A 15585-nucleotide genomic window follows, 5' to 3' on the forward strand; every position below is an offset into this window, starting at 1 on the left:
AGATGGATAATAACATAATGGTGCAAAATGAAACCTTTTAAAACGAACATTACTCACCATCGACAGGGCTCGCTGTAGCTCATTGGAACAAATGATTTTTTGCGGCTCCGTAGGAGTTTCCCGTGTGATGTGGGGACAAAAATTACACTGGCTGTCATTTGCATCGACTGTTGGATAATCAGTGACGAATATCATTAGCATAATGATTTTGAATGCCGTGTAGACCTTGTGGGGAGAACTTTGTCGCACTTTTGACTCTGTTTTGAATTGCTTCGAACAGTCATGCCAAAGCTTACAATGTGCATCATTTGCAGAGAACAACAACTTACGGCATATCACTGTAATTCATTTGAATATGTAATATTTGTTGTTGCTGACATTTTCCCCTCTTGTTGTTTGCAGTAACCCAGCATGGATGACATTGTCATTGCTGGTATATCGGGCCGCTTGCCTGAGTCCAGCAACCTGGGGGAATTCTGGGAGAACCTCATCAATGGAGTGGACATGGTGACAGAGGATGACCGCAGGTGGACACCAGGTGAGTACAACAAGGTTATTTATGTGGTAGGGCAGGTACTCGTGGCCCATTGAGAACCCAAATGTATTGTATTGAATGGAAAAATGGAAAAAACGACAAGATACAAAAGTTTGAAAATACATTCCATTGCCCCGAGGCACTGGAATGTACACTGCTCAAAAAAATTAGAGGAACACTTCGAAAACACATCAGATCTAAACTGGGGGGAAAATGATCTTGAATATCTTTACTGATAATAAGTGGGTGATGTATTAGTAACAAAATGATGCCACATAATTTGATAGAAATGAAAATGATCACCCTATAGAGGGGGGAAATCAAAGACACCCCAAAAATGATGCAGCAGACTGGTCCATTTAGCTGAAATGTCATTGTAGCAACTCAAAATGATTCTCAGTAGTTTGTGTGGCCCCCACATGCTTGTACGCATGCCTGACAACGTCGGGGCATGCTCCTAATGAGACTACGGATGGTGTCCTGGGGGATCTCCTCCCAGATCTACTAATACATCACCCACTTATTATCAGGAAAGATATTCAGGATCATTTTCCCCCCAGTTTAGATCTGATGTGTTTTCCAAGTGTTCCTCTAATGTTTTTGAGCAGTATATTTTTCAGGAGTGGTTTGCTGGAGTCCCAAAGCTTTAGAAATGGCTTTATAACCTTCTCAGGTTGACTTATGTTTTAACAGAGGGGGAAAGCACGTTTTCCAAACAGGGTCATGTAGATTTTGATTTTTTTTCTACCTTTTAAAAATAAAAGGTTTCATTTAAAAACTGCATTTTGTGTTCAGTTGTGTTGTCATTGACTAATTTAAATTTGTTTGATGATCTCAAAAGTGTAAGTGTGACAAACATGCAAAAAAAAGAAATCAGCAAGGGTGCACACACTTTTTCACACCACTGTATATAGCGTCTTAGCATATTTACAAAATATCAAAGTGGCCCTTGCATCCTCTTGTTATCAATAGCGGTTTAAAAGAACAGAGTGTACAACTCGTTAGAAGTTAAGTTTACTAGCTGACAACAAACAACGAACGTGTATGTCTGTGTTACATGGGGTGTGGCTTGCAGTGTATGAGTAGCAAAATTGGAAAGCACATTAGAAAGTTGGCGCCCTCAATGCTGTACCTAAGCAAGGCACACATCTGCATTCAATACTACGCTATTGAGAGAATATACACAGGTTCATATGTTCATGTTTTTAGTTGTAACATGTGCAAGGTACACAGGGGAGTGTGGCCACGGCACTGTCAGAGTTCCTGTGTGCTGCGAAAAGTGAAAACAAATATTTAAAAGTCTCATGAACCAAAAATGTCACAATCCCCTGCAGTTGGAGTACATTTCTATCAGGAGTTGAATAATGAAACCTGCATATGCTACTTACTCCTTCAAATCTTCACCCTCTTGAGTATGTTTTTAATTGCTTTTCCATATCTTGCTTTGTTTTTCCTCCAGGCCTGTACGGTCTCCCGAGGAGGAACGGTAAACTGAAGGACATCAGCCGCTTTGATGCGGCTTTTTTTGGAGTCCATCCTAAACAGGCCAACACCATGGACCCTCAGCTCCGTCTCATGCTGGAGGTCGCCTACGAGGCCATTGTAGACGGAGGTGGGGACCCTGATCCGTGTTGACTGTGAAGTATAGAGGGGGCCAGTCAAGTTCAAGTTTGCCGGAGAGTCGAGCTGAAAATTAAATGTAGTCTGATTTGAAATGTATAATATAAGAGGTTGTTAGTCGGGTTTTAGTGTAAGTCGGTACTTGTACCTAAATTAACACCTGAGTCACTCTTAGGCTGTACAGACTACATCCAAAACATATAAAATACAGTAATAAGAAGATTACATTCAAGAATTGAATGAAATGGTAATAAAAAGGACAGAATAAGAAGAGGCCTTTACTTTTATCCCCGTGTTTGTCGTGCACTCTGGAAGGGTCGTTGCAAGGAAGCGAGAGAGACAGGTTTGCCACGCCGCTTAGTTATCACTGTCCATTTCATTTCATGGGGACAGATCCTTTCACATGTTCAAGGATCCTATCTTTACCTATGATGATAGTCGCTGTGATGACATGCAGCCAATGTTTCTCCGCTTTGAGCATTTTGCCATGTTAAAAAAGTTGATTATAAAGAACAAAAGTGAGGTCCTTTCTCAGTGTAGCGACGCGTAACCACATACCTAGTAGCTAGCGCATGTAACTAGTTCTTTTATGGGAATGTGTTGTAACCACCAACCGTCGCGGCACAAAGACCACCTATAATCCTAATAACTCCTAACGCCTAATAACCTGAATGCAATGTTTTGCAGGACTGAATCCAGCGACTCTACGTGGCAGTAAGACAGGTGTCTATGTTGGGGTGAGTGGTTCAGAGGCTAGCGAGGCTTTCAGCAGAGACCCAGAGGAGCTTCTTGGTTACAGCATGACTGGCTGCCAGCGCGCCATGTTGGCCAACAGGCTCTCCTACTTCTTTGACTTCAATGGTACATATGCGTGCAAATTGTCTCAGATGCTGGCACGGACACATTCCTGGTGTCCTCACTGCCTTCAACATTGTGTTTCCTGGTGCAGGCCCCAGCACGGCTATAGACACAGCCTGCTCTTCCAGCCTGCTGGCTTTAGAAAATGCCTTCCACGCCATGCGGCTGGGCCAGTGCGATGCTGCTCTGGTTGGAGGAGTCAACCTGCTGCTCAAGCCAAACACCTCAGTGCAGTTCATGAAACTTGGCATGCTCAGTCCCGACGGGACGTGCAAGTCCTTTGACGCTTCAGGTAGAAGAACATTTTGTGGAAACTGTTTTGTTTGTAAAGCATTCGCCTTCACCCCACTGATATTCTTATGATTCTTTTTGACAAGGAAATGGATACTGTCGCTCTGAGGCAGCAGTGGTTGTGTTGCTGACCAAGCGGTCGGCAGCTAGGAGAGTTTATGCCACAGTGTTGAACGCTGGCAACAACACAGACGGATACAAAGAACAGGGTGAGGAGGAGGCAGCACTGAAGCACAAGAGCATCATTCTTTAAAAGCTCCAGCAATCATTGGTTTTGCTTCATAACACACCTCATACATAGAAGAGATCCGAGTTGACAACATGGGCGCTGTATTTAGCAAAAAGGGGGGCACATCAAAAGTGAAAGTCAGGAAGTGTTTCTTGCTTGAAGTATTGGGCACGCGACACCACCGATTGTAAATAAATACCGCCGTGCAATCCCTGTTTCATGCCGGTCTAAAAGCTGCATCAACCCCTCCATAATGCAGCTCGACAGACCCAAGAAGGCAGAGTTTGGACACATTACTCTGTCTCCTGGCAAAACCAATGGCTTGCTGAACACGCATGGGTGTCCAAAGTGTGGCCCAGGAACCATCTGTGGAACGTTGCTCATTGGAGAAATAAAATAACCAAAATCCAGCAAAAGAGGAAAAATAGAGCAAAAGGGCATGATGATATGAATAACTAATAAAACACAAAGATTTGTCTTGAAGTTTTGACACATGCATTAGAAAATACACAAACACCAATTTTGCAACTTTACAGAGTGAAAGATGACAAATTAAAGGAAATATTGCTTTTATTATATGCATTTTATTTGGTCTCAAAAAATGTGGACAATAATATCATTAAGCGTCAATTTGTGTGACAATAATCATTTCAAAATGCACCTGCATTGTTTTGTGGATTAGTTAAAATAATGTTCAAATGGTCTTTCTCATTCATAATAACACGGGTTACCCGTGTTAAGCTAAAACTCAACTCTGAACCCTCTGTCACTTCCTGTCCGCCACACATTCTGCTCCCCTACAAGGTAAACTGTCTTCAATGTCTTATTATGTCCGATTGTGTCTCCTGTATTGGGTAATACGAATGAAAGGTGACTATTTCATTTCTAGAGGGCTCTAATAATGTTAAAAAGCACATTTTGAAGATGGTAAACAGGTTTTCTTTGCCACAAGTATGAAAATATTCCATTTATGAAGAAGGAATCCTACTTGACAGAAATTCACGTATCACTGTCATGTTTGGAACCAATTAACCACAATAAACGAGGGATGACTGTATTCTGAAAAATCCAAGGATGCAGGGGCCACTTTAAAGATTTTTTTAAACCAACCATTTTAAAGATATACTGAGATGGGGTTTTTTTTGTATTTAAATGGGGAAAAAAAACTAACTCAGCTTTGTGTTATTGGTGACAAAGCATATTATAAACTTTTTCTTATTTCATTTCATTTTTTGCCATTTTTTATCAATATTTTTATAAATATTTCAACTTTCTTCTTGTACATTTTTTCTTAATATGACTTTTTCCCAAGCTAATTAAAAAAATGGCAACTTTTTTCTTTTGTTAATTGTTTCTCATATTACGACAATTTTTCCTATAATATTTCAATGTCATGTTGTTTTTTTCCTCTTAATATTATGACTTTACTCTCTCTTTTACTCTCTTTATTTTTGTAAAAATCCATCTCTATTTTTATATTTTTGCTGTTGTTTTTGTATTTCCTTATTTAATGTTATTTTTAAAATGTGCGAAGAGCCAGTAAAAAAAACAGCCGTGGGCCGTAAATAGCCCCTGAGCCGCACTTCGGACACCCCTGGATTAGAGTAATCCTGATAAAAAGTGAAATTAAGGCCATACCTCCTCCTTTTTATATTTATTTTTATGACATTGGTAATGTGAAAGTCAAGAGTGTCCAAAGTTTTTTCAGCAAGGGCCGCATACAGACAAAGCATGTATTTCTTAATGTAACTTCTTAAAGATGTCACAAACAAATATACAATAAGGTTGTTCATTAATATTCTTGTGCTTCAGTCTAAACGTGTGTGGCGTCTCACTGAATGTCCCTTTGTCTTGCAGGAGTAACGTTTCCTTCAGGTGAGATGCAGCGGACTCTGGTTAATTCGCTCTACCAGGAGGCAAACATCTCACCAGAACAGGTTGAGTACGTTGAAGCCCACGGCACCGGAACAAAGGTCAGCGGGAATGACTGCCTCGTTTTTCTTTGGTTTTTAGCCTGACAAGACCCATATCAAAACCACACACGCCCACAAAATGTTGATTTTACTTTACCTTTGCTGTGTCTGTGCTCATTGTGTGTACATGTAGGTGGGTGACCCACAGGAAGTGAACGGCATTGTCGGTGTGTTCTGTCAGTCCAAACGAGAGCCACTGCTCATTGGTTCCACCAAGTCCAACATGGGCCACCCAGAACCGGCCTCTGGTTTGGCTGCCATAGCTAAGGTAAGAGAGATGGTGCTATGTTTTGTTTTGTTGTTCTAAAGATCACAACCAGGCTGACAGTATGCATTGAATTACATTGATACATACATGCATTGCTCTTCCAGTCGTGCCAAACTGTGCCCACACTATCCAAACGTGCCGGACTTTATGTATGAACCGGGCCCAGGCACGGTACTGTAACGTAATCGCTCCTCGCCAGTCACATATCTTACCCATCACTTTTTATAAGAGAAAGGAACAGACTTCAAAATATTCTGAAGTGAAAACCCACAGCAAGCTCGCTCGAAGACTTTTCATATGTATACAGCGGTGCCTTGGTTAATGTCATGAATCTGTTCCTGAAGGCCCGACTCAAACCAAAAAGAATTCTAGCCAAAGTCAATCTTCCCATAGAAAATAATATAAATCCAGTTAATTTCTTCCAAACATCCAAAAATGTTAACACAAAACACATTTTATAGTCGATAATTACAGTTTTACATGCAGAAAATGATGCAAAAATACTTACAAATGACAAAATGGACAACTGAACATTTAACATCGCTTTTACCACCTTTTTGGGGGGAGAAAAAAAACTCACAAAACCATCAATTAGGAAAATAACACAAAATAAACATTCTGCTGCAACCACAATTTGCAAACATTTAAAAAGTATATAGTTGCAAAAAATTTTACGAGAATAACCTCGTAATATTATGAGGGAAAATAATGTCATTTTAGTAGCATTGAAATATTAGACAAAAAGTTTGTTTTTTTTAGTTGTAATATTATGAGAAACAAACACAACAAAATAAAGTTGTCATTTTTGGAAAGTTAGGTTGTGGAAAAAGTTATAATGATAGAGAAGAAAGAAGAATAAAATCAAAATATGGTCATAAAGTCATAATATTGCACAGAAAAATTTGAAATAGTTGGATAATTAAAAACTGTAGAAATGGGGGAATAAACAGCTGTAATTTTACGAGAATAAAGTCAAAATATTAAGACAAAAAAGTTGTATTCTAAACAGGAAAAAAGTTGCAATTTTACGAGAATAGCTAAACAAACACAACAAAATAAAGTTGGAATTTTTGGAAAATTAGGTTGGGGAAAAAGTGAGAATATATGGGAATAAAGTCATAATATTACAAAAAGAAATTTACGGAGACTATTTAAGAAGAAAGTTGAAATATTTGGAAAATAAATAAGACTGCTAGAATGATATTTATCAACGTAATCCATTTTGCAGGTGTTGCTGTCTCTGGAGCGAGGAGTGTGGGCCCCCAACCTTCATTTCAACAGTCCTAACACTGACATTCCTGCCCTCGCCGATGGCCGGGTTCAAGTTGTGGACCGGCCTATCTCTGTACGTGGTGGCATCATTGGAATTAACTCCTTTGGATTTGGGGGCTCAAATGTCCACGTGATCCTTCGTCCCACCGAGAGGCGCACCCAGATACCGGCTGAGACTAGGGCGATCCCACGAGTGCTTCAGGCGTGCGGCCGTACCGAGGCTGCTGTGAACTTGCTTCTCCAAAAAGCGAAGGAACACAGTGCTGATGATAGCTTCCTGTCTTTGCTCAATGAAGTGTCTGGAAGTACGACTGCTAGCATGCCCTATCGAGGCTACACTCTGATTGGCTCTCAGACTGACACCAAGGAGGTGCAACAGGTGCAGGCCACTCCCAGGCCCCTCTGGTATGTCTGCTCAGGTGAGAATTCATATTATCTCAATATTATTAAGGTCTTGACTGAATGGATGTTCTTCACATTTTTATCGCGACTGTGTGTTGCATTGTGTCATGTCCAGGTATGGGGACGCAGTGGGCAGGTATGGGCCGCAGCCTGATGCAGCTGCCTGACTTCAGAGAGTCCATAATGCTGTCGGACAAAGCCCTAAAGGACACCGGTTTAGTCATATCTCGCCTGCTCGAGGAAGCTGATGAGGCTACTTTTGAAGACACCGTTAATGCCTTTGTCGGCCTCGCCGCTATACAGGTAGAGCAGCAACAATGTGAGGAAAAATGTACATATTTCAAGTCAGGGACAAGTCTGCCTGAAAGCAGATGAAAAGACAAAAGAGTATACTGTATATCGGAGCCGCACGGCCCTCGCCTGTTTGTGGCGGATCTCCTCAGCTACGTGCTCGCCGAGTCCCCCGCTTCCTGGCTCCGCCGGTGAGGTGCGGTGTGCCTGTTTTTGAACACATCACGTCTGTAAATGGACAAAGATGAGTGTGTAAGATGAAAGCAGCAGTATGAGAACGGTGCTGCATGCTATGAACGCTGCACTTCAGCTAAGGAACTTTACTAAAAAATGAAATAACCGTCACCCTCTTCAAACTCTTGTTGCACTTGCACATTTCCTAAAAAGAAGCGCTGTAAAAAGGATGTCCGAAGTGCGGCCAGGGGCCATTTTTGGTGCACAAGTTGTTCTTTGCTCCTTCTAATGAGCTGTGAATTTGAGAACAACAGGATAAATAGGCATCTGTTAACGTGAATAGGTGGTATGTTAGCATAACATATTAACAGTTATTCAGGTAACTATAGCCTAAACAACATAACTAGTTTACCAAATTGGATCTCACTCCAAATCACTACCAAATCCATTGAATTCTTCATCTTTGGTGTCACTTCTGAGCAACTCCGCCAACTCCCAGAGTATAGGGCACGCCGCTTCCTCTTGTGCATGGCTGTGGTCAGAATCAGCGTCAGTCCCAGTTATGATTGCGGCCTTTCTGATAGAGAGGCGGTTGCATTGTATGAAGCGGTAACACCAAAAAGTTAATCCTGCGAAGTCATTTATATTAATCGCCTTGGCAACTACCAGGGCGTGGAGACGTAATTGCACTGTTGACGTTGTTCAAGCACCTTTTAAGGAACTTGTTCCTCACAAGTTTCTCGTTCACGCCAAACTTTCTTTTTGCTGCTCGATTACCGTGTTCGGCTGCATATTTCAGTACTTGCAGTTTGTAATCTGCAGAGTATGATTTTCTTTTTGGGGGCATTTGTGGTCCGTCTTTCTCAGTCGTCGTTATAAGTTGATGATTATGTTGTACATTTTCAGTGGTATCTGAGTTACAGGAGTAGCAGATACTGGTACACGAGCATAGAGCGCCGTCTTGTGGCTTTCAGTGTGATTTTCTTTTTGGGAAGCATTCGTGTTCCGTCCTTTTCAGTTGATGTTTGCATTGTAAATTTTCAGTAGCACAGGAGTGATATGAGTAGCAGATACTGGCACACAAGCCTAGAACGACCTCTTGCGGCTGTCAGTGTGGGGAAAAAAAAACATACATAAGTCGCTCTGGAGTTTAAGTCACAGGACCAGCCAACCATGAAAAAAAAGGGTGACTTAGTCTGCAAATATAGTAATAATAAAGACAATTTTGGTAGAAAAAAACTCTTTACCCATATAAAAAAGGTACCGAAACGGTAGCCTAAGTACCAAGGTACGGACCGTATCTGTGGATTTACCTGTACCATTGCACCCCTACTCAAGTGAGTCCCTCTTCTTTCACTACTTAGCCACGATGGTGTCTCTTGATGGTGGTAAATGTCCAGTACTCAACAGTTTTGGTTGCTTTGAATGCAACATCCAGGCACTACTGCCCTGCTACTACTACTGTCATGCACTCAAAAGACTTAGGCGTAAGTACCACAGTTGAGACATCTAGCAATGTCCAAAGGCCCCACAGTCTGGGGCACATGGTTGATAGCCATGACTTTGACCAGTTTGACCCTCTAATATGCAGAATGTTGGTAATTTCTTCATTTGACCCAATCATTAGAGGAAAAAAAAACCCACACAAGACTCAAAGCACTGAATGGCGCTAAGGTGTTCTGTGCTTCTTGTTTGCAGATAGCTCAGATAGACCTGCTTGCTAAGTTGGGTCTAAAGCCTGACGGTATTGTGGGCCACTCGGTGGGAGAGCTGGCGTGCGGCTATGCTGACGGCTCCCTCAGCCACGAGGAGGCCATTCTCGCAGCTTACTGGAGAGGCCGTTGCATCAAAGAGGCAGATCTTCCTCCCGGGGGCATGGCTGCAGTGGGTGAGAGGAAGTGCACATCATTCACAATGAGGCGTCTCTTTTGAGATGATAAGTTTTTCTTATTGCTAAACTGTGGACCACTTTTGTTGTCAAAAAAAGCCAAAGTACTCATTTATTTTGATGTGTCATCATTATCGCTATAGTATACATCCTTTAAATTGTTTTGGTGTTGACGTTTCAGGGTTGACCTGGAACGAGTGCATGGCTCAGTGTCCCAAGGGTGTCGTCCCAGCCTGCCACAATGCTGAAGATACAGTCACCATCTCTGGTCCTCAGGTCAGACCTCTTTACACACAATTTGTAGCAACCACAACAGACACTCAACATTACAGTAAACTGACCATTGGAGGCACCCCTAATTGTGATCTGGTTGATATTCATTTCCACTGGACTGGTCTGCATAACCCAGGGATGTCCAAACCTTTTCCAGCATGGATCCACATAGTGAAAAATGAAAGGATGCAAGGGCCCCTTTCATATTTTGTAAAGCAAAATGCTAAGAAGTTATAAATATATTTAAAGAAAAACCCAGCCTACTGTTACTATCTGTATTTGCTCTTTTTGTCCCCATTTTTGCTTTTTTTTTTTTTTTTTAAATAATCTTTGTAAAAATTTTTTTGCAGTATTATGACTTTATTGCTATAATGTTTATCCCCAACTTAATTTTCAAAAAATTCCAAGTCTCTTTTGTTTTGTTTCTCATATTACAACTTTCAACTGTATGATACTAAAATGACATTTTTCCTCATAATATTATGAAGGTATTGCAAAAATTCTGCCCTTTTTTTCTTGTTAAAATGCGTTTTTGTTTTTCTCAATGTTTTGACTTTATTCTTGGAAAAGTACAGCCGCTTTTTGCATTCTAACTTTTTCCGCAACCTAATTTTCCAAAAATTACAGTTGGTTCTCATATATCTTTAAAAATATTTTTCTTTAGTATTTCAATTTTATGCGACTAAAATTATGTTATTTTTCCTTTATAATGTTACAATGTTATTCTCGTAAAAAAAAAAAAAATTCTTGTTACATTACAACTTTTTTATCTTAATGTTTTGAATTTATTCTTGTGTGCTATTATTGTTGGTTTTTTTTATTGTTTTATTGGTAAATTATACTACTGTATTTTCCGGACTATATGTGGCTCAGGAGTATAAGTCTCACCAGCCAAAAATGCACAATGAAAAAGAAAAAACCCTAAGTTGTACTCTACTATAAGTCACATTTTTGGAGGGGCAATTTATTTTATAAAATCAGAGACCAAGAACAGACATGTCATCTTGACAGGTAAGTTATAGTAAGAAAGGAGAACAACAGGCTAAATAGGCGTCTGTTAACGTAACGTGAATAGGTGGTATGTTAACGTAGCATATTTAACAGTTATTCAGATAACTGTAGCCTAAACAACTTAACATAATTAGTTTACTTGGAGTTTGTGATCTGGAGAATATACATTTTTGTGGTGGGAATTTACAAAATTTACAATGTAAACACTGTAAATGTTCCGTCGTACAGAAGTGATAGAAGTAGCAGATACTGGCACACAACCTAGAGCGCCCTCTCATGGCTGTCAATGTGGAAAAAAAACATATACTGTATAAGTCGCTGGACCAACCAAACCATGAAAAAAAGTGTGACTCATAGTCCGGAAAATATGGTATATAGAATGTGATGCGGGCCAATTTAAAAAAGAGACGCACTTTGGACACCCCTGGCATAAACTGTGTTTCATTTATCAGGAGGCGGTCAGTAAGTTTGTGTCAGAGCTGAAAGAGCAGGGAGTGTTTGCAAAGGAGGTGCGCAGCGCAGGTGTGGCTTTCCATTCCTACTACATGGCATCCATCGCTCCAACCCTCTTAGCGGCCCTAAAAGCGGTATGCTGGTTTTCAACAAGCATTTACAAGAATTTAAATGGAGTCACTATGATATACACTGCACTGGTGGGCTAAATAATATTTGTCTTGGGTGTAGGTAATTAAGAAACCACGGCAGCGTTCATCCCGTTGGGTGAGCACCAGCATCCCTCAGTCGGAGTGGGACTCTTCGCTGGCTTTGTACAGTTCGGCTGACTATCACGTCAACAACCTGGTGAGCCCCGTTCTGTTCCAGGAGGGCCTCAGCTTGGTGCCTGACAACGCTGTTGTCTTGGAGATAGCACCTCATGCTCTCCTTCAGGTATGCAAAGTAAATGTGATTTGTTTTTCATTGTTGCTGTCAGATTTGTTGACCACGTGGCAAGGGTCGTAACGGGACGTGTATTCATAGTCAGATTTTTTTGGAAGGGAAACTTCTGGTTCGGTGCAGAGGCATACCGATTTCCATTGCGGTCAGTGGCGTTTCTAGCTATGGAGTATATGAGTAATTGCCCACGGTGCCATTCTCTTGGGGGCGCCACGAGATTGAAAGAAAAAAAAATCCCATTTATTTGCGTTCAGCGCTCATTCCCTCATCAAGGCATGATATGTGTGGCAGATGGGCACCCTCTACAGGCAGGTTACTCGCGCCCCCATGACACCCAATTACTACAGTAATTGCTCAAAAATGAAACCTATTTTATTCTTAATATTCATTCTATCGCACACCAAGAGTCTCAAACAAATGTTATTTCACTACTATATTGTATAGTTACCAATATTATGAACTCATTCAATACCAAAGACGTATTTATGCATTTTTATAAACCTGAACGCCAATCCCAAAGACGTATTCATACGTCTTTTACATTTTTTTTGCACGAGAGGCGAAAAGGGGTGATGATGCAACTGCACACGAATAACTGTCACTTTTAGAGCAGTTTTACGCCATAAAAAGGGCCACAAGGTGGCAGAAGTCCATTTGATAAGAGCTCGGCATGGATCATTTGCATTTAAAAACACACTTGACAGCAACGAGGAAGTGGAAGAGCATGGAGGAGTGGAGCGTGCGGAAGGCTACGCATTGTAGGGGGATTTCAACACCTGCACACACACGTGCACACGAGCGCACACACATTCACATTCACAGTTTAGTTCCAAATGTGGAAATTGTAAATACTGTAGTTTATGGTGTTATATTTGTAAATAGTTATTTTGATGTTAAGCAACCCTTTTTTGTGTTGTTTACGTTGTGGTATACTTGTTTAGATATTTGAACTGTCACAAAAGCAAAAAACTCAGTGAAAGTTATGCTTGAAATGTATCTTTTCACAAAAAGCTGTTTTTCTCCCTTTTCTTGTTGGGAGCTGATATTTTCTCAAAACTTACCTATGTTCTACTGCTGATTACTAAAGAACGGAAAAGGGTAGAAACAAGCTTTTTTTTCTGATGAAAGAGAGGAGTCTAATTTTTCTTTTGGTAGGTTCTATGTTTATATAGCCACAGAACACATTATTCTGTGTGCCTTTAAAAAATCATCTAAAATGGCCGGTACTGAAGGGCTTGTCTTTTGAAAAATGGCAGGGTTTGAATGACTTAAAGGGTTTTTCAAGGATGGACAGGGTTTTTAAAGGAGAAGCACAATTTGTTCATTAGACAAGATGTGACCTGGCATTAGTTTGAGGGACGAGCCATATTGGTATCGATTGATATTTGTATCAGACTACATCATTATACCAGATATTGGTAAGAAACATGAAGCTGATAATTTTTGATAGTTGTTCTGAAAGACACATATGAACTATTATTTGACTAAATATATTTTTTTTCTACTTCCTGTCATCTTCCACAGGCCATCCTCAAGCGTAGCCTGAAGGGGACATGTGTTTCACTTCCCCTCATGAAGAGAGGTCACCCCAATAACCTTGAGTTCTTTCTCTCAAACATTGGCAAACTCTACATGAATGGGTCAGTAAATGCCGTACTCCATCTGCATTCGCTTACTCCGCCATTTCTATAATGCCTTTTGCCCCTTTCTAGCATCAACTTGGATGGGAATGGGCTGTGTTCAGGAATTGAATACCCTGTACCAGTTGGCACCCCTATGATCTCACCCCTGGTTCAGTGGGACCATTCCCAGACCTGGGATGTCCCCAAGGTGGAGGATTTCTCCTCTGGCGCTGTTGGATCCAATTCTGCTGTCGTCTACAACATCAGTATGCACATCTTCTTGTCTTCACAACTGTTTCTCTTTTCACTCACTTACTGTATGTGCTTGGCGTCCAACTCTAACCAACAAGACATAAATCCTGAGTCTCCGGACTACTACCTGATTGGACACTGCATCGATGGGCGAGTCCTCTACCCAGCGACAGGTTACTTGGTGCTGGCATGGCGTACCTTGATTAGAAGTCTGGGTCTTGTCATGGATACCACTCCTGTGATGTTTGAGGATGTCGCCATCCACAGGGCCACCATTCTGCCAAAGACTGGTGAGTCGTCGCCAGTTGGGTAAATAAGTGTTTGATTGCATGCTGATTTTGTTAGTTTAGCCCCTGACAAAGATATCAACAGTCCATCATTTTTATGCTAAATTATTGTAACAGAGATTCCAGACTCCCTAGCACTTTTATCCACCAGCGGTCGGATAGAGCCCACCTGATCAAGGCAACAGCATGTGCTAACGTGTTAAGCATGGAGTTGGAGGGATGTCATGCCGTGTGTATTTCTTGTTAAAGTCTGATAAAGACGTCGCAGCTGAGTGTAAAACTTGTCGTGCACAAGTTTTTCCTGTTTTGGCACAGAACCGGGGAAGTTTAATACAACCAAACAAATTGTGCATTTGAAGCAGTGTTACACGGGAAACTCCCACGGGACGACAAGAAGTCATAAGCGATAACAGAAAAGATGACCAGCCCCTGTCGCTGGTGAGAAAGTCAGGTTTAAACTCTTAACTGAGTACCTCAAGCCTTGCTATGTTATACCTAGCCGCCGCTACATTGTGGATAAAACTATTCCCCACATGCTTAAAGAAGTACATGGTCAAGCCTCATCTTATCAAGCCTTATCTTATCAAGCCTAACATTCCAAACTACAAAATAAGTCATAAAAGTATGTACAGTATGATATCAGATTGATATTGGTATCAGTCGATATTCATGGCTGCAATATTAGCATCAGATCTGAAGTGAAAAAGTTGTATTGGGACACCCCTAATATTGGATATCAGCAAAAAATAAACAGTATCAGATAATATCAGCCTGCATCCAAAATCTCCAATACCACGGCAGCGCTTCTATCCAGCAGCAGCGCTTCTATTCAGCATGCAAAGCCCACATGATCACAACAGCAGCGTGTGCTGGCATGTTTAGCAAGGAGCAGGAGCGATGTCAGCCATGCGGCTGTATTTTTCATTTCAAGTCCGAAAAAGACGTTGCAGCTGGGTGCAAAACTTGCCATGCACAAGTTTCTCGTGGGGGCACTGAAAGTTTAATTTCACCAACCTCATCATGCCTTTGAAGCAGGATTTTTGCAACACCACAGCTTTCTGAAATCTACCGCTGTTTGATACATTTGCAAAGCATGTGAAACTCAAGTACTCACGGTTATTTCCTAAAGGGAGAGGACTAATTTGTTTCATGGACACATAACTGGTCTGTGGGGTTCACAATGCTTGCTGGTTGGTAGGGGATAGAATGCTTATTTCCCACAGTCAAATACAAATGAATGTTACAACTTTTGTATCTCAGCCACACCTCGTGGTTAGCATGTTGGCCACACGGTCAGGAGATCTGGAAGATCTGAGTTCGAATCTCCTTTTGGGCATCTCTGTTTGGAGTTTGCATGTTCTCCTCATGCGTGCGTGGGCTTTCTTCTGGTACTCCGGCTTCCTCCTACATTCCAAAAAGATGCATGTTAGGTTAATTGGCAACTC

The 15585-nt window shown here is 41.2% G+C and overlaps 1 protein-coding gene across 3 annotated transcripts in view; it reads left to right on the forward strand.

Moving 5' to 3' along the window:
• Positions 1–15585, forward strand: part of fasn (fatty acid synthase) — an 80449-nt gene that overhangs the window by 20970 nt on the left and 43894 nt on the right. For all 3 annotated transcript variants that reach the window (XR_008566298.1, XR_008566282.1, XM_054754018.1), the window contains exons 2-17: positions 403–538; positions 1995–2147; positions 2843–3016; positions 3105–3305; positions 3391–3513; positions 5391–5506; positions 5640–5774; positions 7003–7465; positions 7564–7751; positions 9612–9801; positions 9983–10077; positions 11538–11672; positions 11770–11973; positions 13504–13619; positions 13692–13867; positions 13952–14143. Coding sequence is in view for 1 of the 3 variants with exons in the window: in XM_054754018.1 (XP_054609993.1) it covers positions 412–538; positions 1995–2147; positions 2843–3016; positions 3105–3305; positions 3391–3513; positions 5391–5506; positions 5640–5774; positions 7003–7465; positions 7564–7751; positions 9612–9801; positions 9983–10077; positions 11538–11672; positions 11770–11973; positions 13504–13619; positions 13692–13867; positions 13952–14143 (2788 nt within the window). In the remaining 2 variants the exon portion in view is untranslated. The remainder of the gene's footprint in view (positions 1–402; positions 539–1994; positions 2148–2842; positions 3017–3104; positions 3306–3390; positions 3514–5390; positions 5507–5639; positions 5775–7002; positions 7466–7563; positions 7752–9611; positions 9802–9982; positions 10078–11537; positions 11673–11769; positions 11974–13503; positions 13620–13691; positions 13868–13951; positions 14144–15585) is intronic.

This window comes from Dunckerocampus dactyliophorus, chromosome 2 (genome assembly GCF_027744805.1).
Source record: "Dunckerocampus dactyliophorus isolate RoL2022-P2 chromosome 2, RoL_Ddac_1.1, whole genome shotgun sequence".
NCBI lineage: Eukaryota > Metazoa > Chordata > Actinopteri > Syngnathiformes > Syngnathidae > Dunckerocampus > Dunckerocampus dactyliophorus.